Genomic DNA, 26,798 nt, shown 5'->3' with positions numbered 1-26,798 from the left:
AGTGAACAATCCCACACCTACACAATCCCACAACTACACCTCTACAAACCCACAACTACACCTCTACAAACCCTCAACTACAGCTCTACAATCCCACAATTACACCTCTACAAGCCCACAACTCCACCTCTACAAGCCCACAACTCCACCTCTACAAACCCACAACTACAACTACACCTCCACAAACCCACAACTACACCTCTACAAACCCACAACTACACCTCTACAAACCCACAACTACACCTCTACAAGCCCACAACTCCACCTCTACAAACAAACAACTACAACTACACCTCCACAAACCCACAACTACACCTCTACAAGCCCACAACTACACCTCTACAATCCCACAACTACACCTCTACAAACCCACAACTACACCTCTACAAGCCCACAACTCCACCTCTACAAACCCACAACTACACCTCTACAATCCCACAATTACACCTCTACAAGCCCACAACTACACCTCTACAGCCCACAACTACACCTCTACAATCCCACAACTACACCTCTACAAACCCACAACTACACCTCTACAGCCCACAACTACACCTCCACAAACCCACAACTACACCTCTACAAGCCCACAACTACACCTCTACAAACCCACAACTACACCTCTACAAACCCACAACTCCACCTCTACAAACCCACAACTACAACTACACCTCCACAAACCCACAACTACACCTCTACAAACCCACAACTACACCTCTACAAACCCACAACTACACCTCTACAAGCCCACAACTCCACCTCTACAAACCCACAACTACAACTACACCTCCACAAACCCACAACTACACCTCTACAAGCCCACAACTACACCTCTACAATCCCACAACTACACCTCTACAAACCCACAACTACACCTCTACAATCCCACAATTACACCTCTACAAGCCCACAACTACACCTCTACAGCCCACAACTACACCTCCACAAACCCACAACTACACCTCTACAAGCCCACAACTACACCTCTACAAACCCACAATTACACCTCTACAAGCCCACAACTCCACCTCTACAAGCCCACAACTCCACCTCTACAAACCCACAACTACAACTACACCTCCACAAACCCACAACTACACCTCTACAAACCCACAACTACACCTCTACAAACCCACAACTACACCTCTACAAGCCCACAACTCCACCTCTACAAACAAACAACTACAACTACACCTCCACAAACCCACAACTACACCTCTACAAGCCCACAACTACACCTCTACAATCCCACAACTACACCTCTACAAACCCACAACTACACCTCTACAAGCCCACAACTCCACCTCTACAAACCCACAACTACACCTCTACAATCCCACAATTACACCTCTACAAGCCCACAACTACACCTCTACAGCCCACAACTACACCTCTACAATCCCACAACTACACCTCTACAAACCCACAACTACACCTCTACAGCCCACAACTACACCTCCACAAACCCACAACTACACCTCTACAAGCCCACAACTACACCTCTACAAACCCACAACTACACCTCTACAAACCCACAACTCCACCTCTACAAACCCACAACTACAACTACACCTCCACAAACCCACAACTACACCTCTACAAACCCACAACTACACCTCTACAAACCCACAACTACACCTCTACAAGCCCACAACTCCACCTCTACAAACCCACAACTACAACTACACCTCCACAAACCCACAACTACACCTCTACAAGCCCACAACTACACCTCTACAATCCCACAACTACACCTCTACAAACCCACAACTACACCTCTACAATCCCACAATTACACCTCTACAAGCCCACAACTACACCTCTACAGCCCACAACTACACCTCCACAAACCCACAACTACACCTCTACAAGCCCACAACTACACCTCTACAAACCCACAACTACACCTCTACAAACCCACAACTACACCTCTACAAACCCACAACTACAGCTCTACAATCCCACATGTCTGGTCTATTCAGAAACCAATAGCTATGAAGCAATGCTAATAGTTTTGATAGAAACATATATATTTCCAGTGTAGGTTTAGTTTTCACTTCATGATGATTAGAAACCTTTTACGCTGCACTGCTCACTCTGTCCTCCCTCTTCCCGGTGTGTTATATTAGGAACGGTTTCAGGTGAAGAACCCTCCTCATGCCTACATCTCCAAGCTACGGGGCTACTTAGACCCAGGAGTCACACGCAAGAAGTTCCGAAGGCGGGTCCAGGAATCCACTAAGGTTCTGAGGGAACTGGAGATATCACTGAGGACCAATCACATAGGGTGATGATCTATTCTCCATCCTCCTCTCCTCTCCTCTCCTCTCCTCTCCTCTCCTCTCCTCTCCTCTCCTCTCCTCTCCTCTCCTCTCCTCTCCTCTCCTCTCCTCTCCTCTCCTCTCCAATGAGAGTCAGAGTACATTAGATCACCAACACTACAGTCCCTTTTTACATGATATTCACCAGAGATTGATGTGACTTGTCCTAATTCCTCAATGTAGTGCTATAATGTTACTCCTGTGGCGGGGGACTGCTAGAAGAATACTGGCTACTACGGAAGTGAAGGCTGATGGGAAATGATCTTCATTATTATTGTATCTTTAAGAAACAATTCCATGATCTCCCCTCCCCTTTAAGAAATAAAGGGCCTTTCTGTGCTCTTCCTCTTCCTGTCCGAGGGACCTACAGCTTGTTTTCCTGCTGCCCTGATCGACATAAGCCCTGGCACACAGATCACTTTTAACTCATATTGTTTTGTCCTGCCAGCCTCCCCAGCCTTCCCAGACTCTCTCTCCCCAGTCTCCCTCTCCCCAGTCTCCCCAGTCTCCCCAGCCTCCCCAGTCTCCACAGCCTCCCCAGTCTCCCCAGCCTCCCCAGTCTCCCCAGTCTCCACAGCCTCCCCAGGCTCCCCAGTCTCCCCAGTCTCCCCAGCCTCCCAGTCTCCCCAGCCTTCCCAGTCTCCCCAGCCTTCCCAGCCTCCCCAGTCTCCCCAGCCTCCCCAGTCTCCCCAGCCTCCCCAGTCTCCACAGCTTCCCCAGTCTCCCCAGCCTCCCCAGTCTCCCCAGCCTCCCGGTCTCCCGGTCTCCCCAGCCTTCCCAGCCTTCCCAGTCTCCCCAGCCTCCCCAGTCTCCCCAGCCTTCCCAGTCTCCCCCAGCCTTCCCAGTCTCCCCAGCCTCCCCAGTCTCCACAGCCTCCCAGGCTCCCCAGGCTCCCCAGTCTCCACAGCCTCCCCAGTCTCCCCAGCCTTCCCAGCCTCCCCAGTCTCCCAAGCCTCCCCAGTCTCCCCAGCCTCCCCAGTCTCCCCAGCCTCCCCAGGCTCCCCAGGCTCCCCAGTCTCCACAGCCTCCCCAGTCTCCCCAGCCTTCCCAGCCTCCCCAGTCTCCCAAGCCTCCCCAGTCTCCCCAGCCTCCCCAGTCTCCCCAGCCTCCCCAGTCTCCCCAGCCTCCCCAGTCTCCACAGCCTCCCCAGGCTCCCCAGTCTCCACAGTCTTCCTCTTCACAATGCTCAGATGGTAGTCATTGTGCTGTACTGCTAGGAAAGGAATGGTCCACTCCCCATAACATAGTAAAGAAGGAAGATAGTGGTGTACACCAGAGGGACAGGAAGCATGGCCGACCAACGATGAACCCTGTGAAAAGCACACGCACGGACATGCAACACGGACATGCAGCACGGACACATGCAAGCAGGCACGCTTACATACACCCACGTACACAAATTCATACGTACGAAAATACTCAGTTTGGAGAAACCTTCTCTCAGCCCCTCCCTCCTCTCTGTCATCCTAACACACTGTTTAACCTAATCAGGATCCTAATCAGACATCAGACAGATACTTACTGTTCTTCTGATGAGTTAGAGATGTCCTTTAAATCAAACTTAAAGATGATTTGTGATCTGTCATTGTATTCAGGGCGTGGCTCCAAGAGTAATACCTATTACATTTTCATCAAGTCTTGTGTTCTGAAGTTTTTCCTAGAAAGACATAGTAAAAGAATAGGGATGCTATTTTCAGACCAAGGCTGTAGTTTAGTGGGCAGAATAGAGTCAATGGAACAGAGCCCTGTTTGTTGCGTGTCTCCGAATCCTGGCCCCTCTACGACGTGTTATTCCTCAGGTTCACAAAACAATCTGAAAAAGCATCTGGTTGGACAGGAAAAGAAGGGGGAGGGAGGGCAAGAGATGGGAGAAAGAGAGAGGGGAGAGGGGAAGGGAGGAAGAGAGAGGGGAGAGGGGAAGGGAGGAAGAGAGAGAGAGGGGAGAGGGAGGGCAAGAGATGGGAGAAAGAGAGAGGGGAGAGGGGAAGGGAGGAAGAGAGAGGGGAGAGGGGAAGGGAGGAAGAGAGAGAGAGGGGAGAGGGAGGGCAAGAGATGGGAGAAAGAGAGAGGGGAGAGGGGAAGGGAGGAAGAGAGAGAGAGGGAGAGGGAGGGCAAGAGATGGGAGAAAGAGAGAGGGGAAGGGAGGAATAGAGAGAGAGGGGAGAGGGAGGGCAAGAGATGGGAGAAAGAGAGAGGGGAGAGGGAGGGAGGGGAAGAGATGGGAGAAAGAGAGAGGGGAGAGGGGAAGGGAGGAAGAGAGAGAGAGGGGAGAGGGAGGGAGGGCAAGATATGGGAGAAAGAGAGAGGGGAGAGGGGAAGGGAGGAAGAGAGAGAGAGGGGAGAGGGGAAGGGAGGAAGAGAGAGGGGAGAGGGGAAGGGAGGAAGAGAGAGAGAGGGGAGAGGGAGGGCAAGAGATGGGAGAAAGAGAGAGGGGAGAGGGGAAGGGAGGAAGAGAGAGGGGAGAGGGGAAGGGAGGAAGAGAGAGAGAGGGGAGAGGGAGGGCAAGAGATGGGAGAAAGAGAGAGGGGAGAGGGGAAGGGAGGAAGAGAGAGAGAGGGGAGAGGGAGGGCAAGAGATGGGAGAAAGAGAGAGGGGAAGGGAGGAATAGAGAGAGAGGGGAGAGGGAGGGCAAGAGATGGGAGAAAGAGAGAGGGGAGAGGGAGGGAGGGGAAGAGATGGGAGAAAGAGAGAGGGGAGAGGGGAAGGGAGGAAGAGAGAGAGAGGGGAGAGGGAGGGAGGGCAAGAGATGGGAGAAAGAGAGAGGGGGAGAGGGGAAGGGAGGAAGAGAGAGGGGAGAGGGGAAGGGAGGAAGAGAGAGAGAGGGGAGAGGGAGGGCAAGAGATGGGAGAAAGAGAGAGGGGAAGGGAGGAAGAGAGAGAGGGGAGAGGGAGGGAGGGCAAGATATGGGAGAAAGAGAGAGGGAGAGGGGAAGGGAGGAAGAGAGAGAGAGGGGAGAGAGGGGAAGGGAGGAAAGAGAGAGGGAGAGGGGAAGGGAGGAAGAGAGAGAGAGGGGAGAGGGAGGGCAAGAGATGGGAGAGGGGAAGAGAGGAAGAGAGAGAGGGGAGAGGGAGGGCAAGAGATGGGAGAAAGAGAGAGGGGAGAGGGGAAGGGAGGAAGAGAGAGAGAGGGGAGAGGGAGGGCAAGAGATGGGAGAAAGAGAGAGGGGAGAGGGGAAGGGAGGAAGAGAGAGAGAGGGGAGAGGGAGGGCAAGAGATGGGAGAAAGAGAGAGGGGAGGGGAAGGGAGGAAGAGAGAGGGGGAGAGGGGAAGGGAGGAAGAGAGAGAGAGGGGAGATGGAGGGCAAGAGATGGGAGAAAGAGAGAGGGGAGAGGGGAAGGGAGGAAGAGAGAGAGAGGGGAGAGGGAGGGCAAGAGATGGGAGAAAGAGAGAGGGGAAGGGAGGAATAGAGAGAGAGGGGAGAGGGAGGGCAAGAGATGGGAGAAAGAGAGAGGGGAGAGGGAGGGAGGGGAAGAGATGGGAGAAAGAGAGAGGGGAGAGGGGAAGGGAGGAAGAGAGAGAGAGGGAGAGGGAGGGAGGGCAAGAGATGGGAGAAAGAGAGAGGGAGAGGGGAAGGGAGGAAGAGAGAGAGAGGGAGAGGGGAAGGGAGGAAGAGAGAGGGGAGAGGGGAAGGGAGGAAGAGAGAGAGAGGGGAGAGGGAGGGCAAGAGATGGGAGAAAGAGAGAGGGGAGAGGGGAAGGGAGGGAGAGAGAGAGGGGAGAGGGAGGGCAAGAGATGGGAGAAAGAGAGAGGGGAGAGGGGAAGGGAGGAAGAGAGAGAGAGGGGAGAGGGAGGGAGGGCAAGAGATGGGAGAAAGAGAGAGGGAGAGGGAGGGAGGGGAAGAGATGGGAGAAAGAGAGAGGGGAAGGGAGGAAGAGAGAGAGAGGGGAGAGGGAGGGAGGGCAAGAGATGGGAGAAAGAGAGAGGGGAGGGAGGGAGGGGAAGAGATGGGAGAAAGAGAGAGGGGAGAGGGAGGGAGGGCAAGAGATGGAAGAGAGGTAGAGAGTGGAAGGGAGGAAGAAAGAGAGAGGGGAGAGGGAGGGAGGGAATGGAGGAAGAAAGAGAGAGGGGAGAGGGAGGGAGGGGAAGAGAGGGGAGAGAGAGGGAGGGGGCTGGTAGACAGGAAACTGATCAAGCGTGCCTCCTTCTCCTCCCCTTTACTCCTCCCCCTTCTCTCATTTAATCCTCCCCTCCTGCCCTTTACTCCTCCCCCTTCGCTCCTTTACTCCTCCCCTCCTGCCCTTTACTCCTCCCCTCCGGCCCTTTACTCCTCCCCCTTCTCTCCTTTACTCCTCCCCCTCCTGCCCTTTACTCCTCCCCTCCTGCCCTTTACTCCTCCCTACACCCAATCTCACTTTCTCTCTCTTCCTCTGTTTCTCTGCTCACCTCTCTCAATTCAATTTCAATTTAAGGGGCTTTATTGGCATGGGAAACATATGTGTACATTGCCAAAGCATGTTAAGTAGATAATAAACAAAAGTTAAATAAACAATAAAAAGTTAACAGTAAATATTACACTCATACAAGTGTTGCAACAATGTGCAAATGGTTAAAGTGCAAAAGAGAAAATAAATAAACATAAATATGGGTTGTATTTATAATGGTGTTTGTTCTTCACTGGTTGTCCTTTTCTTATGGCAACAGGTCACACATCTCGGACACCAGACCTAACAATAAAGGGCAATGAGTTCTATAACTGATTCAAGTATTTTTAGCCAGATCCTAATTGGTATGTCGAATTTTATGTTCCCTTTGATGCCATAGAAGGCCCTTCTTGCCTTCAAAAAGGCAAGAAGATAACAGATAACTTCCACAGCTCCCACAGCTTTGTGGAAGTTACCTGTGCCACTGATGTTTAGGCCAAGGTATGTATAGTTCTTTGTGTGCTCTAGGGCAACGGTGTCTAGATGGAATTTGTATTTGTGGTCCTGGAGACTGGACCTTTTTTGGAACACCATTATTTTAGTCTTACTGAGATTTACTGGCAGGGCCCTAGTCTGAGCAGAAGATCTATGTGCTGCTGTAGACCCTCCTTGTTTGTGGACAGAAGCACAAGATCATCCTTAAACAGTAGACATTTGACTTCAGATTCTAGTAGGGTGAGTCCGGGTGCTGCAGTCCATTCTAGTGCCTTTGCCAATTCGTTGATATATATGTTGAAGAGGGTGGGGCTTAAGCTGCATCACTGTCTCTCACCCCTCTCTCTCTTCTCTCTCTCTCTCTCTCCCTCCCTCCTCTCTCTCTCCCTCCCTTCTCTCTCTCTCCCTCACACAGGGGCAATGGGCCTTCCTTTCTGCCTCACCATTGGCTCTCCAGGTTATTTTGTAACCAAACAGTCCCCTGTCCCAGTTACATCCCTAACCAAAATATTGTGGCTATTTTTGGAACCTTTTACCCCAATTCTACTCCCCTGTGGTTCCCAAGGGGGGGAGCAGGGGTCTTGAGGCTAACGCTTCGAACACACAGACAGTGTCATTGCATTTTGGTACACCAGAATTACATTAATTTCCAATGAAACGCTGCGTTTGCTTTGCAGTATTGCGTTGCAGAGGTAGTTGCAGTGCATTCTGGGTGGTGTATACGTTGGATTTATTGAACGTATGGGTCAAACTGTATGTTTAGACGACTTGACAGAAATGGTAGAAGAAGGTGAATGTTGAACTGTTGTTACACACATATCCAGATGATTCTGCAGACCATTTAGCACAATGACGCTGTCGGTGTGTTGGAAGCATAAGGGGGAAGGCAGATGAAATACCGGGGCTGTCAGGGGCTCCGACCTGAGCCCAGTCCCCTCTATCAGCCCTCTATCAGCCCAGTCCCCTCTATCAGCCCTCTATCAGCCCAGTCCCCTCTATCAGCCCAGTCCCCTCTATCAGCCCAGTCCCCTCTATCAGCCCTCTATCAGCCCAGTCCCCTCTATCAGCCCTCTATCAGCCCAGTCCCCTCTATCAGCCCTCTATCAGCCCAGTCCCCTCTATCAGCCCTCTATCAGCCCAGTCCCCTCTATCAGCCCTCTATCAGCCCAGTCCCATCTATCAGCCCAGTCCCCTCTATCAGCCCAGTCCCCTCTATCAGCCCTCTATCAGCCCAGTCCCCTCTATCAGCCCAGTCCCCTCTATCAGCCCAGTCCCCTCTCTCAGCCCAGTCCACCCTATCAGCCCAGTCCCCTCTATCAGCCCAGTCCCCTCTATCAGCCCAGTCCCCTCTCTCAGCCCAGTCCCCTCTATCAGCCCTCTATCAGCCCAGTCCCCTCTATCAGCCCTCTATCAGCCCAGTCCCCTCTATCAGCCCAGTCCCTCTATCAGCCCAGTCCCCTCTATCAGCCCAGTCCCCTCTCTCAGCCCAGTCCCCTCTATCAGCCCAGTCCCCTCTATCAGCCCAGTCCCCTCTATCAGCCCAGTCCCCTCTCTCAGCCCAGTCCCCTCTATCAGCCCAGTCCTCTCTCTCAGCCCAGTCCCCTCTATCAGCCCTCTATCAGCCCAGTCCCCTCTATCAGCCCAGTCCCCTCTATCAGCCCTCTATCAGCCCAGTCCCCTCTATCAGCCCTCTATCAGCCCAGTCCCCTCTATCAGCCCTCTATCAGCCCAGTCCCCTCTATCAGCCCAGTCCCCTCTATCAGCCCAGTCCCCTCTATCAGCCCAGTCCCCTCTATCAGCCCTCTATCAGCCCAGTCCCCTCTATCAGCCCAGTCCCCTCTATCAGCCCAGTCCCCTCTATCAGCCCTCTATCAGCCCAGTCCCCTCTATCAGCCCTCTATCAGCCCAGTCCACTCTATCAGCCCAGTCCCCTCTATCAGCCCAGTCCCCTCTCAGCCCAGTCCCCTCTATCAGCCCTCTATCAGCCCAGTCCCCTCTATCAGCCCAGTCCCCTCTATCAGCCCAGTCCCCTCTATCAGCCCCTATCAGCCCAGTCCCCTCTAGCCCAGTCCCCTCTATCAGCCCAGTCCCCTCTCTCAGCCCAGTCCCCTCTATCAGCCCAGTCCTCTCTCTCAGCCCAGTCCCCTCTATCAGCCCTCTATCAGCCCAGTCCCCTCTATCAGCCCAGTCCCCTCTATCAGCCCTCTATCAGCCCAGTCCCCTCTATCTGCCCTCTATCAGCCCAGTCCTCTCTATCAGCCCTCTATCAGCCCAGTCCCCTCTATCAGCCCTCTATCAGCCCAGTCCCCTCTATCAGCCCAGTCCCCTCTATCAGCCCAGTCCCCTCTATCAGCCCTCTATCAGCCCAGTCCCTCTATCAGCCCAGTCCCCTCTATCAGCCCAGTCCCTCTATCAGCCCTCTATCAGCCCAGTCCCCTCTATCAGCCCAGTCCCCTCTATCAGCCCAGTCCCCTCTATCAGCCCTCTATCAGCCCAGTCCCCTCTATCAGCCCTCTATCAGCCCAGTCCCCTCTATCAGCCCAGTCCCCTCTATCAGCCCAGTCCCCTCTATCAGCCCAGTCCTCTCTCTCAGCCCAGTCCCCTCTATCAGCCCAGTCCCCTCTATCAGCCCAGTCCCCTCTATCAGCCCAGTCCCCTCTATCAGCCCTCTATCAGCCCAGTCCCCTCTATCAGCCCAGTCCCCTCTATCAGCCCTCTATCAGCCCAGTCCCCTCTATCAGCCCTCTATCAGCCCAGTCCCCTCTATCAACCCTCTATCAGCCCAGTCCCCTCTATCAGCCCAGTCCTCTCTCTCAGCCCAGTCCCCTCTATCAGCCCTCTATCAGCCCAGTCCCCTCTATCAGCCCAGTCCCCTCTATCAGCCCAGTCCCCTCTATCAGCCCTCTATCAGCCCAGTCCCCTCTATCAGCCCTCTATCAGCCCAGTCCCCTCTATCAGCCCTCTATCAGCCCAGTCCCCTCTATCAGCCCAGTCCCCTCTCTCAGCCCAGTCCCCTCTATCAGCCCAGTCCCCTCTCTCAGCCCAGTCCCCTCTATCAGCCCAGTCCCCTCTCTCTCAGCCCAGTCCCCTCTCTCAGCCCAGTCCCTCTATCAGCCCAGTCCCCTCTCAGCCCAGTCCCCTCTCTCAGCCCAGTCCCCTCTATAAGCCCAGTCCCCTCTCTCAGCCCAGTCCCCTCTCTCAGCCCAGTCCCCTCTATCAGCCCAGTCCCCTCTCTCAGCCCAGTCCCCTCTCTCAGCCCAGTCCCCTCTATCAGCCCAGTCCCCTCTCTCAGCCCAGTCCCCTCTCTCAGCCCAGTCCCCTCTATTAGCCCAGTCCCCTCTCTCAGCCCAGTCCCCTCTCTCAGCCCAGTCCACTCTCTCAGCCCAGTCCCCTCTATCAGCCCAGTCCCGTCTCTCAGCCATACCATATGCCTTCTATATTATTTATCTCACCGCAACAGGAATTCCTTTGCTTGGACTTTCTTTTTCACCTTCCAGAAAGCTGGAGTTAAATGAAGAGGAAATCTGGAGCCTTGCCAAGTCCCTTCTCTCTTCGTCAGGGGTGTAGTGGGGTGGAGGGGAGTGGGGGGGACCCCATTTTGTACAGGCTTTTACAGTTTTCAGGAATGTGAGTAGCTAGTGTGTTCAGTCCTTATACTTCTCCCCTTCCTCTCGGTTCCTCTTTCCATCCTCTCCTACTTCTCTGTTCCTCTCTCCTTCCTCTCTGTGCCTCTCTCCTTCCTCTCTGTTCCTCTCTCCTTCCTCTCTGTCCCTCTCTCCTTCCTCTGGAACAGGAAGGAGAGGAATAGGGAGGAACAGAGAGGAAGGAGAGAGGAACAGAGAGGAACAGAGGAGGAAGGAGAGAGGAACAGAGAGAGGAACAGAGAGGGACAGAGAGGAAGGAGAGAGGAACAAAGAGCAATGAGAAAGGAACAGAGAGGAAGGAGAGAGGAAGAAAAGAGGAAGGAGAGAGGAACAGAGAGGAACAGAGAGGTAGGAGAGAGGAAGGATAGAGGCACAGAGAGGAAGGAGAGAGGAACAGAGAGGTAGGAGAGGAAGGAGAGAGGAAGAAAAGAGGAAGGAGAGAGGGACAGAGAGGTAGGAGAGGAAGGAGAGAGGAACAGAGAGGAAGGAGAGAGGAACAGAGAGGTAGGAGAGGAAGGAGAGAGGAACAGAGAGGAAGGAGAGAGGAACAGAGAGGAACAGAGAGAGGAACAGAGAGGAAGGACAGAGGAACAGAGAGGAAGGAGAGAGGAACAGAGAGGTAGGAGAGGAAGGAGAGAGGAACAGAGAGGAAGGAGAGAAGAACAGAGAGGAAGGAGAGAAGGAGAGAAGAACAGAGAGGTACAGAGAAGAAGGAGAGAAGAACTGAGAGGAAGGAGAGAGGAACAGAGAGGTGGGAGAGGAAGGAGAGAGGAACAGAGAGGAAGGAGAGAGGAACAGAGAGGTAAGAGAGAGGAACTCTGTTCTTCTCTCCTTCCTCTCTTTTCCTCTCTGTTCTTCTCTCCTTCCTCTCTGTACCTCTGTTCTTCTCTCCTTCCTCTCTGTACCTCTCTGTTCTTCTCTCCTTCCTCTCTGTTCTTCTCTCCTTCCTCTCTGTTCCTCTCTGTTCTTCTCTCCTTCCTCTCTGTTCTTCTCTCCTTCCTCCTTCCTTTCTGTTCCTCTCTGTTCTTCTCTCCTTCCTCTCTGTTCCTCTCTCCTTCCTCTCTGTTCTTCTCTCCTTCCTCTCTGTTCCTCTCTCCTTCCTCTCTGTTCCTCTATGTTCCTCTCACCTGCCTCTCTGTTCTTCTCTCCTTCCTCCATGTTCCTCTCTGTTCTGCTCCTTCCTCTCTGTTCTTCTCTCCTTCCTCCTTCCTCTGTTCCTCTCTGTTCTTCTCTCTTTCCTCCTTCCTCTCTATTCCTCTCTGTTCCGCTCCTTCCTCTCTGTTCTTCTCTCCTTCCTCCTTCCTGTCTGTTCCTCTCTGTTTTTCTCTTCTTCCTCCTTCCTCTCCGTTCTTCTCTCTTTCCTCTCTGTTCCGCTCCTTCCTCTCTGTTCTTCTCTCCTTCGTCCTTCCTGTCTGTTCCTAAGGGTGTGCTGGCTCCTGAATATTCTGCCCCGCTAACCTCACTCTCCATATTACCCAGGTGGGTCCGGGAGTTCCTCAACGATGAGAACAGGGGTCTTGATATCCTGGTGGAGTACCTGTCCTTTGCTCAGTGTGCTGTCATGTGAGTACACACAACCTAAGCTAAGCTTAGCATATCTTCAGGAGACTGGAAGTAATTAGCTACCTAACCAGATTGGCACTGGATCCAAGAAGTGTTGTTGATACAAACAGATAGGAGCTACGGACACACTCTTGTGCCTGTAAGAATCGGCAATAGCAAACTGGATGGATTCCATATAGCATTATGTATCTTTGAATGTGCCTGACTGTGCTTGTATGCCTAATTTGGGGTGGCAGGGTAGCCTAGTGGTTAGAGCGTTGGACTAGTAACCGGAAGGTTGCAAGTTCAAACCCCTGAGCTGACAAGGTACTGTCGTTCTGCCCCTGAACAGGCAGTTAACCCACTGTTCCTAGGCCGTCATTGAAAATAAGAATTTGTTCTTAACTGACTTGCCTAGTAAAATAAAGGTGAAAAAAGGCTGCATACTGAATGAGTGGTTCAAATCAAATGTTATTTTTGTCACATGCTTCGTAAACAGAAAGTGTAGACTAAAGCTAGACTGAAGCATGATTCCCAATTCGAAACAGTTTGTGCACACAGTCTATCATGATTCAATCGGGCCTTCCACTCATTTCAAAACTTGGTCCTCCAGAAAGTGGATAGCAACACTTTTGCAGTTTTACTTCATGATATCGTTCATAAAAGCCATGTTAGAAAGGATGACCTACACATAATGACCAGCTCATGTTATCGACAGAAGCATGCTACATGGCAGACCAATCCAAACTCATCTCTCGGCATGTCCAGCCCATCCATTATCTCAGCCAATCATGGCTAGCAGGAATGTTCCCCGACTTTTTCCATGGCTAAACTGACTAGGCTCGTAATTTAACAATTGTTTTCATATTTACAGATGGCAAATACGTTTGTTATTAAGGCACATGAAAGTTCACATGTTCCAGAAGGCATTTCTGCACAAAAACACATTTAGATTTTTTTTAAAGTGGACGTTCAAATGCCTCTCCTGTCAATTAGCGACGTGCGACATACGCCTAGTTTCCTGAAATTAGTCCCATTTGATCATACTGTAGGCCTACCGGTGGCCTACTATCAAAAACTATGGAGAAATGCAAAATAACATGGAAATAGCTGTTCTATCATTCAACCTACAGTAGCAGCCATGGTGTGGTGTTCATTGTAGGCCTACATTCCATGAGACTTTGAAAAAAACATTCAGGACTTGACATTAATCTGTTTATCCATGTGTTCTTCAGACAAAGTGACTAAACATGTTGTTGTGTTGTTTGATGCAAGACACTAATTTACAAAGTAAAATGCATTATTATTCCCATACCATTATTACAGAGAATCAGACAAATGATGCTACCCTCTGCCTATTGGCTGCTTAGATTATTCAAGCCTGTCTCAAAATACAACACTGCCCCTTTAAGACAAAAACAAGCTTTTTGCCTCACTCGCGTTTCACAGACATCTATAAATGTATATGTTGTTTGCTCTTCTAGGAAGCAATCATTCCCCTATTGCTGACTACAAATGATCTATAACTGGGCTAAAAACTCACTAACTAGCAAAGGATATGAACAAAATGTGGACGTGTCTACATGCAGCTCTCGCTTCATTCTCAAAGCAAGCACATCTACTCACAACCGCTCATGCTGTAAACACAGTCCAGTTCAAAATAAATGGCACAGATCTATATTTGGCAATGGTCTATTTGCATATAGGTGTACTGCAGCTCTGAATGTTTATGCCACACTGGTCTGTGTAGAGTACGGGCTGAGTGGTGCGCGTCAATGCAATAGAATCCTACTCTGATGCTTTCTGCCTAAAACAAAAATATGTTGCATAGTTTGTTGTATTTCGGTATGTTGTATTGAAAGTGGCTAATATTGCGTGTCACAATTGCCTCAGTAAAGAGAAACGTTGATGGTGTTAACAGGGAAAACTCTAGAACAGTGGTCACCAACCTTTTCTGAGTCAAGATCACTTTGAGTCAAAATGTAAGCCTATGCAACATTAACCAATTAAAAACAGTACTGTAGAAATTAGGTTTGTGCAGTAAGCTATAGGCCCAATACATTATCACCATATATTGGCTTTGCTTGAATTACCCTGCCAATACATTGCTTTTCAGGAATGTTTTATAAATGATATTTCTACATTTAATGTAGGCTATATGATCACGCCGGTAATAGATCCGTTGTTGTATTACTGGTGAGGCACAGCTGAGTGAGTATACATTTAAATAATTAGCTTTTTATTTTACTGGGCTGATGGTGCCTGTATCTGACGTTCAGTCTCAGCGGAGGGAGAGAGCAGCAGACTGAGGGTCCACCTGTCAACATCCCTCCAGTCTCCATTTCCTCCACTCACACTGACCAAAAAGGACGGTCTTCCAGCTGATGGCCAAACTCGAGTCGCAACGCATTATTTCTGCCTCTTGCACAAATTCATGTTGTTACTCCTATGAACAGATAAATATTATTCCTCGATATTAAAAAAGACCCAAGCCGGTAATAATAACATCAACGCTAGCCTAAAGATACACTTTCCTACTCATTCATTACTGCTGCAGTGCTTGTTGTAGCGCTGTGTGGAAATAGGAAGAACAAACATTTTATGTCTTATAAAGTGTTGAATACAAAGTGTTGAATACAAAGTGTTGAATACAAAGTGTTGAATACAAAGTGTTGAATACAAAGTGTTGAATACAAAGTGTTGAATACAAAGTGTTGACAGTGCTGAGTAAGAACTTAAACATGAACTCAGTCATAAAAACAGCAGCTCTTTACTGTATTCGTTGACAGTCTCTCTTTAGTCTTGTTTTAAACGTTTAGAAATCTCACAGTATGAACTTTGCTATAGCTTTCTTTTATTCCTGGTACTACTACTACTATTACTGCAGACACGGTCATCTGAGACATCCGATTGGCCAGCGGTAGAATCTCGAATCTCGTGCTTGCCTCTGTGGGCTGATATTTCTGCACGGCAGTCTCAGGGCTACTGTGGCGCATCTTAGAGGGAACATTGCTTATGGGTATTTTTCCAACAATGCAGAATAAAAGATAAAGATCGAAAATTAAATAAAATAGAAGTAGTGACACAAGGAATAAATAGGTTGGACTTGATTGTCTGTGCTTTTATATTGTCATGCTGGCATATTATGGACCTGAATGGGAATGACTGAGCCTGTCACCTCTGTGTTGCACTAAGCTTTACTGTGCAGTTCTACAGTATAACATAACCTTTGACCTTTTACCAAGCTGCATTTCTAACCTAATCTACCTCGACCCCCTTCTGTCTGTCTGTCTGTCTGTCTGTCTGTCTGTCTGTCTGTCTGTCTGTCTGTCTGTCTGTCTGTCTGTCTGTCTGTCTGTCTGTCTGTCTGTCTGTCTATGTCTACCCGTCTGTCTGTCCGTCCTTCTGCTTGTTTGTCCGTCCGTTGCCCAGGTTGAATTTTGAGGGTCTGGAGATGGGGGAGGAGATTTCCCTGGACAAGTCTAAGTCCTGGAGTAGGTCTATAGAGGATCTCCATCAGGGCAGCACTCAGCCTTTCTGCAACACGCTGGTCCGCTCTGCGCGCCAGTCTGTTCTCCGGTACGTATCGTTTACTACTGTGTTGCTGCTGTTACTGTGCCTTGCTCCACTAACCCTGGGCCCTGACGTATGTCAGCATGTTAGCATGTCAGCTAGTCCTCTTCTATGATGATGATGATGATGGTGGCATGATGTTGAGTGGTCTGGGTCTGGAGAGGACGTGATAGGATAAGATGATAAGTGATGGGGTGTGTGTCGTCACTCCTGAACTCACTGCAGGGGGTTATGGGTTAATCTGTCTGCTGTTACAGGGACAGACGGAGACAGAATGGTTGTTTTTTTGCCATCTGCACTGTGCGTTTCCTTCCATGTTTGATGGTCTTCCTCCATCCAGATGTGTTCCACTGTTCTGTCATGGACAGATTAGGCCCAGCTGTTCTGAGCTCCACATGTGGGCCGTCTGCCCTGTGATTCTTCATCCAGTGAGCACATCAAGCCAGAGAGAGGAGACCCAGGAGATTCTGTATCAAAAAGCAGAAGCAGAAAAGATATAGGCGAGAAAAGAGAGAGACAGAAAGATGAGAGGATGTGGAGGATAGACTGCTCTGTGACGAGCAGACATAAGCCTGGGGACAAACGGGTGTCAGGAAACCACCCAGAATGCATCAGTAACCACATGGGCCATTTCGGGTCCCTCTGCTCTGCCAAATACCCTCTGTGATTCACTTTGAGCTTGGTGGTGCTGGAGCACAAACCCAGTAGATACAGTCACATGGCTGCCAGATATTGTACAGCACTGAGCCTCATTTATACCTCACTTCCTGCTGTTCCAAATCAAGATGTCACAAAACACAATATGAACACACAATGAAGATGGGCTCTGACTGTTTAGATCAACCAAGAAGAATGAAGTGGAATCATACGTTGTTGTTGTTGTGGTTGTTGTTTTTGTCGTATGATAACTAAACATTGAATAAAAACATGTTGTTGTTGACCTTTGCCCTCTGTTGCAGCTATGGCACAGCACCGAACAGCAAAACCATCAAGAACTCACTACTCGTGAGCCAGAAGGACGACGTGCACGTTTGCATCATGTGCTTGCGAGCCATAATGAACTACCAGGTACTGACTGGGGATATCCACTATCAAAGCAACCCCCTGTCACCAATATACATTATAACCACAAATCACTATTCTCTCTCGTTACAAAACAAATGGAAAGGGCATATGCAGCCTAATTTTCTATTTAAGAGTCTGCTGTCTGCTGAGTCTGCTGTAGATGTGTGTGACGTTTCCTGTATGAGCCGCCACAGAGGAGAGTGTTCTTCTGTTTGACCACATCTGGTTGTATCTCTGTTTCCTCTCTCTCCAGTATGGCTTCAACCTGGTCATGTCGCACGCACACGCAGTCAACGAAATAGCCCTCAGTCTGAACAATAGGAACTCGAGGTGAGCAGATCTCAGGCCCGGCCCTGCCTCCTTAGCTTGAGAATAGCCATTGTAAAAGATTCTTATAAAGATTCTTATACAAACCAAGATAGTGCATTTACATTTACATTTAAGTCATTTAGCAGATGCTCTTATCCAGAGCGACTTACAAATTGGTGCTTTCACCTTATGACATCCAGTGGAACAGCCACTTTACAATAGTGCATCTAGGTCTTTTAAGGGGGAGGGGGAGAAGGATTACTTTATCCTATCCTAGGTATTCCTTAAAGAGGTGGGGTTTCAGGTGTCTCCGGAAGGTGTTGATTGACTCCGCTGTCCTGGCGTCGTGAGGGAGTTTGTTCCACCATTGGGGGGCCAGAGCAGCGAACAGTTTTGACTGGGCTGAGCGGGAACTGTACTTCCTCAGTGGTAGGGAGGCGAGCAGGCCAGAGGTGGATGAATGCAGTGCCCTTGTTTGGGTGTAGGGCCTGATCAGAGCCTGGAGGTACTGAGGTGCCGTTCCCCTCACAGCTCCGTAGGCAAGCACCATGGTCTTGTAGCGGATGCGAGCTTCAACTGGAAGCCAGTGGAGAGAGCGGAGGAGCGGGGTGACGTGAGAGAACTTGGGAAGGTTGAACACCAGACGGGCTGCGGCGTTCTGGATGAGTTGTAGGGGTTTAATGGCACAGGCAGGGAGCCCAGCCAACAGCGAGTTGCAGTAATCCAGACGGGAGATGACAAGTGCCTGGATTAGGACCTGCACCGCTTCCTGTGTGAGGCAGGGTCGTACTCTGCGGATGTTGTAGAGCATGAACCTACAGGAACGGGCCACCGCCTTGATGTTATTTGAGAACGACAGGGTGTTGTCCAGGATCACGCCAAGGTTCTTAGCGCTCTGGGACGAGGACACAATGGAGTTGTCAACCGTGATGGCGAGATCATGGAACGGGCAGTCCTTCCCCGGGAGGAAGAGCAGCTCCGTCTTGCCGAGGTTCAGCTTGAGGTGATGATCCGTCATCCACACTGATATGTCTGCCAGACATGCAGAGATGCGATTCGCCACCTGGTCGTCAGAAGGGGGAAAGGAGAAGATTAATTGTGTGTCGTCTGCATAGCAATGATAGGAGAGACCATGTGAGGTTATGACAGAGCCAAGTGACTTGGTGTATAGCGAGAATAGGAGAGGGCCTAGAACAGAGCCCTGGGGGACACCAGTGGTGAGAGCACGTGGTGAGGAGACGGATTCTCGCCACGCCACCTGGTAGGAGCGACCTGTCAGGTAGGACGCAATCCAAGCGTGGGCCGCGCCGGAGATGCCCAACTCGGAGAGGGTGGAGAGGAGGATCTGATGGTTCACAGTATCGAAGGCAGCCGATAGGTCTAGAAGGATGAGAGCAGAGGAGAGAGAGTTAGCTTTAGCAGTGCGGAGCGCCTCCGTGATACAGAGAAGAGCAGTCTCAGTTGAATGACTAGTCTTGAAACCTGACTGATTTGGATCAAGAAGGTCATTCTGAGAGAGATAGCGGGAGAGCTGGCCAAGGACGGCACGTTCAAGAGTTTTGGAGAGAAAAGAAAGAAGGGATACTGGTCTGTAGTTGTTGACATCGGAGGGATCGAGTGTAGGTTTTTTCAGAAGGGGTGCAACTCTCGCTCTCTTGAAGACGGGAGGGACGTAGCCAGCGGTCAGGGATGAGTTGATGAGCGAGGTGAGGTAAGGGAGAAGGTCACCGGAGATGGTCTGGAGAAGAGAGGAGGGGATAGGGTCAAGCGGGCAGGTTGTTGGGCGGCCGGCCGTCACAAGACGCGAGATGTCATCTGGAGAGAGAGGGGAGAAAGAGGTCAGAGCACAGGGTAGGGCAGTGTGAGCAGAACCAGCGGTGTCGTTTGACTTAGCAAACGAGGATCGGATGTCGTCGACCTTCTTTTCAAAATGGTTGACGAAGTCATCTGCAGAGAGGGAGGAGGGGGAGGGGGAGGAGGATTCAAGAGGGAGGAGAAGGTGGCAAAGAGCTTCCTAGGGTTAGAGGCAGATGCTTGGAATTTAGAGTGGTAGAAAGTGGCTTTAGCAGCAGAGACAGAGGAGGAAAATGTAGAGAGGAGGGAGTGAAAGGATGCCAGGTCCGCAGGGAGGCGAGTTTTCCTCCATTTCCGCTCGGCTGCCCGGAGCCCTGTTCTGTGAGCTCGCAATGAGTCGTCGAGCCACGGAGCGGGAGGGGAGGACCGAGCCGGCCTGGAGGATAGGGGACATAGAGAGTCAAAGGATGCAGAAAGGGAGGAGAGGAGGGTTGAGGAGGCAGAATCAGGAGATAGGTTGGAGAAGGTTTGAGCAGAGGGAAGAGATGATAGGATGGAAGAGGAGAGAGTAGCGGGGGAGAGAGAGCGAAGGTTGGGACGGCGCGATACCATCCGAGTAGAAGCAGTGTGGGAAGTGTTGGATGAGAGCGAGAGGGTAAAGGATACAAGGTAGTGGTCGGAGACTTGGAGGGGAGTTGCAATGAGGTTAGTGGAGGAACAGCATCTAGTAAAGATGAGGTCGAGCGTATTGCCTGCCTTGTGAGTAGGGGGGGAAGGTGAGAGGGTGAGGTCAAAAGAGGAGAGGAGTGGAAAGAAGGAGGCAGAGAGGAATGAGTCAAAGGTAGACGTGGGGAGGTTAAAGTCGCCCAGAACTGTGAGAGGTGAGCCGTCCTCAGGAAAGGAGCTTATCAAGGCATCAAGCTCATTGATGAACTCTCCGAGGGAACCTGGAGGGCGATAAATGATAAGGATGTTAAGCTTGAAAGGGCTGGTAACTGTGACAGCATGGAATTCAAAGGAGGCGATAGACAGATGGGTAAGGGGAGAAAGAGAGAATGACCACTTGGGAGAGATGAGGATCCCGGTGCCACCACCCCGCTGACCAGAAGCTCTCGGGGTGTGCGAGAGCACGTGGGCGGACGAAGTGCAGAGAGAACCCTTGTCACAAGTGAGGATGAGCCAAGCAAGGAGGCAGTCCTTGTATGCACAAGTCTGACCCACAATAAGAGGTCAAGGTAAGAACTCAGGCCACCTCCCCAGCTTGAGAGTATTAAGGGTGGGTCAGGGTGTAGATCAAGGTGTAGGTCAGGCAAAAGGTGAAACATTTGATCAGCCTGTTCATATGATACACCTCTCCTTCTCCACGGGGCGCGGGGGGCTCCCATCGGCATTCTCTGTGAAGTTGGGGGGGGGGGGGGCTCCCATTGGCTTCTCTGTGAAGTTGGGTGGGGGGCTCCCATCTGGCAAAGGAATGATTTGCATCCTATTCCTTATTTAGTGCACTACTTTTGAGAAGGGCCAAGATGCCGCTGGTCAAAAGTAGTGCACAATTTAGGGAATTGGGTGCCATTTGGGACAAGGGAATAGGGTGCCATTTGGGACAAGCCCCGTTATACATCCAGTGTGTTAGAGGAATGTTTAGTATAGAGGGGATTACAGTGTTAAAACGTCATAATAACCTCTTTTAGCATAAGTTCTGCTAGAGCCGCGATCCGTCCCTGCTATCCTGTGGGTGTTAAACATCAAAGTATGGATTTATGCATTACAGCTTCTCTATGTCTTCATGCAGTGCTTTACCAAGTGTTTAGAATGTATACAGTTGATGGAGAGATGACATATCTTTAAAGATGAAATGTATCAAAGCCATAGTGTGGTGGACGTGAACCACATACAGGTGGAATACAGTTTGTTTTTTGTTTTGTCTACAGGACTAAAGCCCTGGTTCTGGAGCTGCTGGCTGCGGTGTGTCTGGTTAGAGGAGGCCATGAGATCATACTCTCTGCCTTCGACAACTTCAAAGAGGTGCAGTACAGCACACATCTACAGGAAAATGCTAACAATAGTTCATCCACCAGATCTGATTCAGATACTTTCAGGGTTTGATTGTGTGCCAGGTGGATCGGGTTTAGGGGTGTGGTGGTCAGAAAATGTAGTCAGCTGGTGATTGTCAAGCAAATAACTGTCAGTCTCATGGTGATTGACCCTTAAATTAACATAAACACATTTAGCATCTCCTAGCTTTCACACATACAGTGGGGCAAAAAAGTATTTAGTCAGCCACCAATTGTGCAAGTTCTCCCACTTAAAAATATGTGAGAGGCCTGTAATTTTCATCATAGGTACACTTCATCTATGACAGACAAAATTAGAAAAAAAAATCCAGAAAATCACATTGTAGGATTTTTAATGAATTTATTTGCAAATTATGGTGGAAAATAAGTATTATAAATATTTTCTCCAAACGATTTGAGGGAGTGCGCACATGCGGCTATTCTGTGTTGAGCGGTTAACTTCTTGGCGCACCCATCCCGTTAGCGGGATCATTTTCGTCAACATCCGCTGAATTGCAGAGCGCCAAATTCAAATTAAATTACAAAAAATATTTAATTTTCATGAAATCACAAGTGCAATATAGCAAAACACAGCGTAGCTTGTTATTAATTAATATTATTAATTAATCCACCTGGCATGTCAGATTTCAAAAAAGTATTTCGGCGAAAGCTGTCCAAGCGTTTATGTAAGGACATCTCTCTCAGCAGACAAAACATTACAAACAGCTAGCAGCAAAGTAGATTGGTCACGAAAGTCAGAAAAGCAATCAAATTAATCGCTTTCCTTTGATGATCTTTGGATGTTTGCACTCACGAGACTCCCAGTTACTGTCACGTTCTGACCTTAGTTCTGTTATTATATCTTTGTTTTAGTATGGTCAGGGCGTGAGTTGGTTGGGTTGTCTATGTTAGTTTTTCTATAATGTGGGATTTCTGGTGTTCGGCATAGTATGGTTCTCAATCAGAGGCAGCTGTCAATCGTTGTCCCTGATTGAGAATCATACTTAGGTAGCCTGGGTTTCACTTTTGGGTTGTGGGTGTTTGTTTTCCGTGTGAGTGTTTGGTCCACACGGTACTGTTTCGGTTTTGTATATTCACGTCATCGTTTATCGTTTTGTTCGAGTATTCTATTGTCTTTATTTAAAATATTATGGACACTTACCACGCTGCGTTTTGGTCCTCCGATCCTTTTCGCTACTCCTCATCAGAAGAGGAGGACGAGAACCCTTACAGTTAAACAATAAATGTTCCTTTTGTTCCATAAAGATGATTTTTATATCCAAAACCTCCATTTGGTTGGCGCGTTATGTTCAGTAATCCACAGGCTCGAGCGGTCACGACGGGGCAGACGAAAATTCCAAATAGTATCCATAAAGTTCGTAGAAACATGTCAAACGTTTTTTATAATCAATCCTCAGGTTGTTTTTACAATAAATAATCGATAATATTTCAACCAGACTGTAGCTTTTTCAATAGGAGAGAGAGAGAAAATGTCTGCTCCATGCTACTTGCGCATGCAAAACTCTGCTGGCACCCAGCCATCCACTGACGCAATGTGATCTTTCTCACTAATTTTTCAGAATAAAATCCTGAAACTATGTCTAAAGACTGTTCAGAACATGTGGGAGCCATAGGAAAATGAATCTGGTTGATATCCCTTTAAATGGAGGGAAGGCATGCAATGGAACATGGAGCTTTCAAAATAGAAGACATTTCCTCTTTGGATTTTCCTCAGGTTTTCGCCTGCAATATCAGTTCTGTTATACTCACAGACAAAATTTTGACAGTTTTGGAAACTTTAGAGTGTTGCATATTTTCGATTCTGTGCCTGAGAAATAGGCAGTTTCATTTGGGTACGTTTTTCATCCAAACATCAAAATACTGCCCCCTACACTCAAGAGGTTAACTTTAGTTGTTCTACAAACGTATCCCCATAGTACAAAAGCCAATCTACTCTATTCTGTGCGAAAAATAATTATTTCAAACATAGTCTGGGTCAGTTGTGGGATGTGATAGATCCCAAATTAATACTAACCTTTTTCATGCAATGTGGCTGACGCAACAGATCAGAACGTTTAGCTTACAATGTTGATCATTATTAGGCTATTCCTTCACATTATAAGCGCAGCAATGTGCACATGGTAGTAGGCTATAAATGTGAATGTTCCATTAGCGGAAAACATCATTATCAAAAGTGACCGCAAATGCAATTATGCATGTAATGCTTTTATTATAAAGATACATTTTTATGGTAGAAATGAACTTCCCCAAACTAGAAACTCACGCACTGCTTATATATGTGTCACGACCTGACCATAGAAAACGTTTTATTCTTTATGTTGGTTAGGTCGGGGTGTGACTAGGGTCGGTCATTTAGGGGATTATGTTTCTATGTTGGCCAGGTATGGTTCCCAATCAGAGGCAGCTGTTTGTTGTTGTCTCTGATTGGGGATCATATTTAGGCAGCCATTTCCCCTTTATGCTCTGTGGGATCTTGACTATGGATAGTTGCCTGTTAGCACTATTGTTAGCGTCACGGTTCGTTTGAGATTTATTGTTTTGTTTTGCTGTGAGTAATAAAAAGATGTGGAACACAGATCACGCTGCGCTTTGGTCCACTTATTATGATGATCGTGACAATATGCCAGTTAGGCTCTACACCCCTTGTCAAGCGGATTAAAGTACTTAATTAAAGTTATTTGGTTGTGATACTAGCCTTATTAAAACATATAGGCCTATGGGCTAGGCTACATGAGGTGTGATACTAACCTTATTAAAACATATAGGCCTATGGGCTAGACTACATGAGGTGTGATACTAACCTTATTAAAACATATAGGCCTGTGGGCTAGGCTACATGAGGTGTGATACTAGCCTTATTAAAACATATAGGTCTATGGGCTAGACTATATGAGGTGTGATACTAACCTTATTAAAACATATAGGCCTATGGGCTAGACTACATGAGGTGTGATACTAACCTTATTAAAACATATAGGCCTATGGGCTAGGCTACATGAGGTGTGATACTAACCTTATTAAAACATATAGGCCTATGGGCTAGGCTACATGAGGTGTGATACTGACCTTATTAAAACATATAGGCCTATGGGCTAGGCTACATAAGGTGTGATACTAACCTTATTAAAACATATAGGCCTATGGGCTAGGCTACATAAGGTGTGATACTAACCTTATTAAAACATATAGGCCTATGGGCTAGACTACATAAGGTGTGATACTAACCTTATTAAAACATATAGGCCTATGGGCTAGGCTACATAAGGTGTGATACTAACATTATTAAAACATATAGGACTATGGACTAGGCTACATGAGGTGTGATACTAACATTATTAAAACATATAGGCCTATGGGCTAGACTACATGAGGTGTGATACTAACCTTATAGGACTATGGGCTAGACTACATGAGGTGTGATACTAACCTTATTAAAACATATAGGCCTATGGGCTAGGCTACATGAGGTGTGATACTGACCTTATTAAAACATATAGGCCAATGGGCTAGACTACATGAGGTGTGATACTGACCTTATTAAAACATATAGGCCTATGGGCTAGACTACATGAGGTGTGATACTAACCTTATTAAAACATATAGGCCTGTGGGCTAGACTACATAAGGTGTGATACTAACCTTATTAAAACATATAGGCCTGTGGGCTAGACTACATGAGGTGTGATACTAACCTTATTAAAACATATAGGCCTGTGGGCTAGACTACATAAGGTGTGATACTAACCTTATTAAAACATATAGGCCTGTGGGCTAGACTACATAAGGTGTGATACTAACCTTATTAAAACATATAGGCCTATGGGCTAGGCTACATGAGGTGTGATACTAACCTTATTAAAACATATAGGCCTGTGGGCTAGGCTACATGAGGTGTGATACTAACCTTATTAAAACATATAGGCCTATGGGCTAGGCTACATGAGGTGTGATACTAACCTTATTAAAACATATAGGCCTATGGGCTAGACTACATGAGGTGTGATACTAACCTTATTAAAACATATAGGCCTATGGGCTAGGCTACATGAGGTGTGATACTAACCTTATTAAAACATATAGGCCTATGGGCTAGACTACATGAGGTGTGATACTAACCTTATTAAAACATATAGGCCTATGGGCTAGGCTACATGAGGTGTGATACTAACCTTATTAAAACATATAGGCCTATGGGCTAGGCTACATGAGGTGTGATACTGACCTTATTAAAACATATAGGCCTGTGGGCTAGGCTACATGAGGTGTGATACTAACCTTATTAAAACATATAGGCCTATGGGCTAGACTACATGAGGTGTGATACTAACCTTATTAAAACATATAGGCCTGTGGGCTAGACTACATGAGGTGTGATACTAACCTTATTAAAACATATAGGCCTGTGGGCTAGGCTACATGAGGTGTGATACTAACCTTATTAAAACATATAGGCCTATGGGCTAGACTACATGAGGTGTGATACTGACATTAAAACATATAGGCCTATGGGCTAGACTACATAAGGTGTGATACTGACATTAAAACATATAGGCCTATGGGCTAGACTACATGAGGTGTGATACTGACATTAAAACATATAGGCCTATGGGCTAGACTACATGAGGTGTGATACTAACCTTATTAAAACATATAGGCCTATGGGCTAGGCTACATGAGGTGTGATACTAACCTTATTAAAACATATAGGCCTATGGGCTAGGCTACATGAGGTGTGATACTAACCTTATTAAAACATATAGGCCTATGGGCTAGACTACATGAGGTGTGATACTGACATTAAAACATATAGGCCTATGGGCTAGGCTACATGAGGTGTGATACTGACCTTATTAAAACATATAGGCCTATGGGCTAGACTACATAAGGTGTGATACTAACCTTATTAAAACATATAGGCCTGTGGGCTAGACTACATGAGGTGTGATACTAACCTTATTAAAACATATAGGCCTATGGGCTAGACTACATGAGGTGTGATACTAACCTTATTAAAACATATAGGCCTATGGGCTAGGCTACATGAGGTGTGATACTAACCTTATTAAAACATATAGGCCTATGGGCTAGGCTACATGAGGTGTGATACTAACCTTATTAAACATATAGGCCTATGGGCTAGGCTACATGAGGTGTGATACTAACCTTATTAAAACATATAGGCCTATGGGCTAGACTACATGAGGTGTGATACTAACCTTATTAAAACATATAGGCCTATGGGCTAGACTACATGAGGTGTGATACTGACATTAAAACATATAGGCCTATGGGCTAGACTACATGAGGTGTGATACTGACATTAAAACATATAGGCCTATGGGCTAGACTACATGAGGTGTGATACTGACATTAAAACATATAGGCCTATGGGCTAGACTACATGAGGTGTGATACTAACCTTATTAAAACATATAGGCCTATGGGCTAGGCTACATGAGGTGTGATACTGACCTTATTAAAACATATAGGCCTATGGGCTAGGCTACATGAGGTGTGATACTAACCTTATTAAAACATATAGGCCTGTGGGCTAGACTACATGAGGTGTGCGACTATGATTCCAACAAGTCACAAAAAAAGGCAATGTTTCTTATGCTGGGCA

General features: G+C 48.2%; 1 protein-coding gene across 3 annotated transcripts in view; it reads left to right on the top strand.

The window, feature by feature from the left end:
- LOC115132502 (formin-like protein 3) overlaps nucleotides 1-26,798 on the top strand; it is a 106,364-nt gene that overhangs the window by 54,774 nt on the left and 24,792 nt on the right. For all 3 annotated transcript variants that reach the window (XM_065020856.1, XM_065020857.1, XM_065020855.1), the window contains exons 3-8: nucleotides 2,130-2,287; nucleotides 12,300-12,383; nucleotides 15,795-15,941; nucleotides 16,895-17,003; nucleotides 17,254-17,330; nucleotides 21,032-21,125. In XM_065020856.1, the coding sequence (XP_064876928.1) occupies nucleotides 2,130-2,287; nucleotides 12,300-12,383; nucleotides 15,795-15,941; nucleotides 16,895-17,003; nucleotides 17,254-17,330; nucleotides 21,032-21,125 (669 nt within the window). The remainder of the gene's footprint in view (nucleotides 1-2,129; nucleotides 2,288-12,299; nucleotides 12,384-15,794; nucleotides 15,942-16,894; nucleotides 17,004-17,253; nucleotides 17,331-21,031; nucleotides 21,126-26,798) is intronic.

This window comes from Oncorhynchus nerka, linkage group LG7 (genome assembly GCF_034236695.1).
Source record: "Oncorhynchus nerka isolate Pitt River linkage group LG7, Oner_Uvic_2.0, whole genome shotgun sequence".
NCBI classification, from domain to species: domain Eukaryota; kingdom Metazoa; phylum Chordata; class Actinopteri; order Salmoniformes; family Salmonidae; genus Oncorhynchus; species Oncorhynchus nerka.
This window is presented reverse-complemented; position numbering and strand designations above follow the sequence as displayed.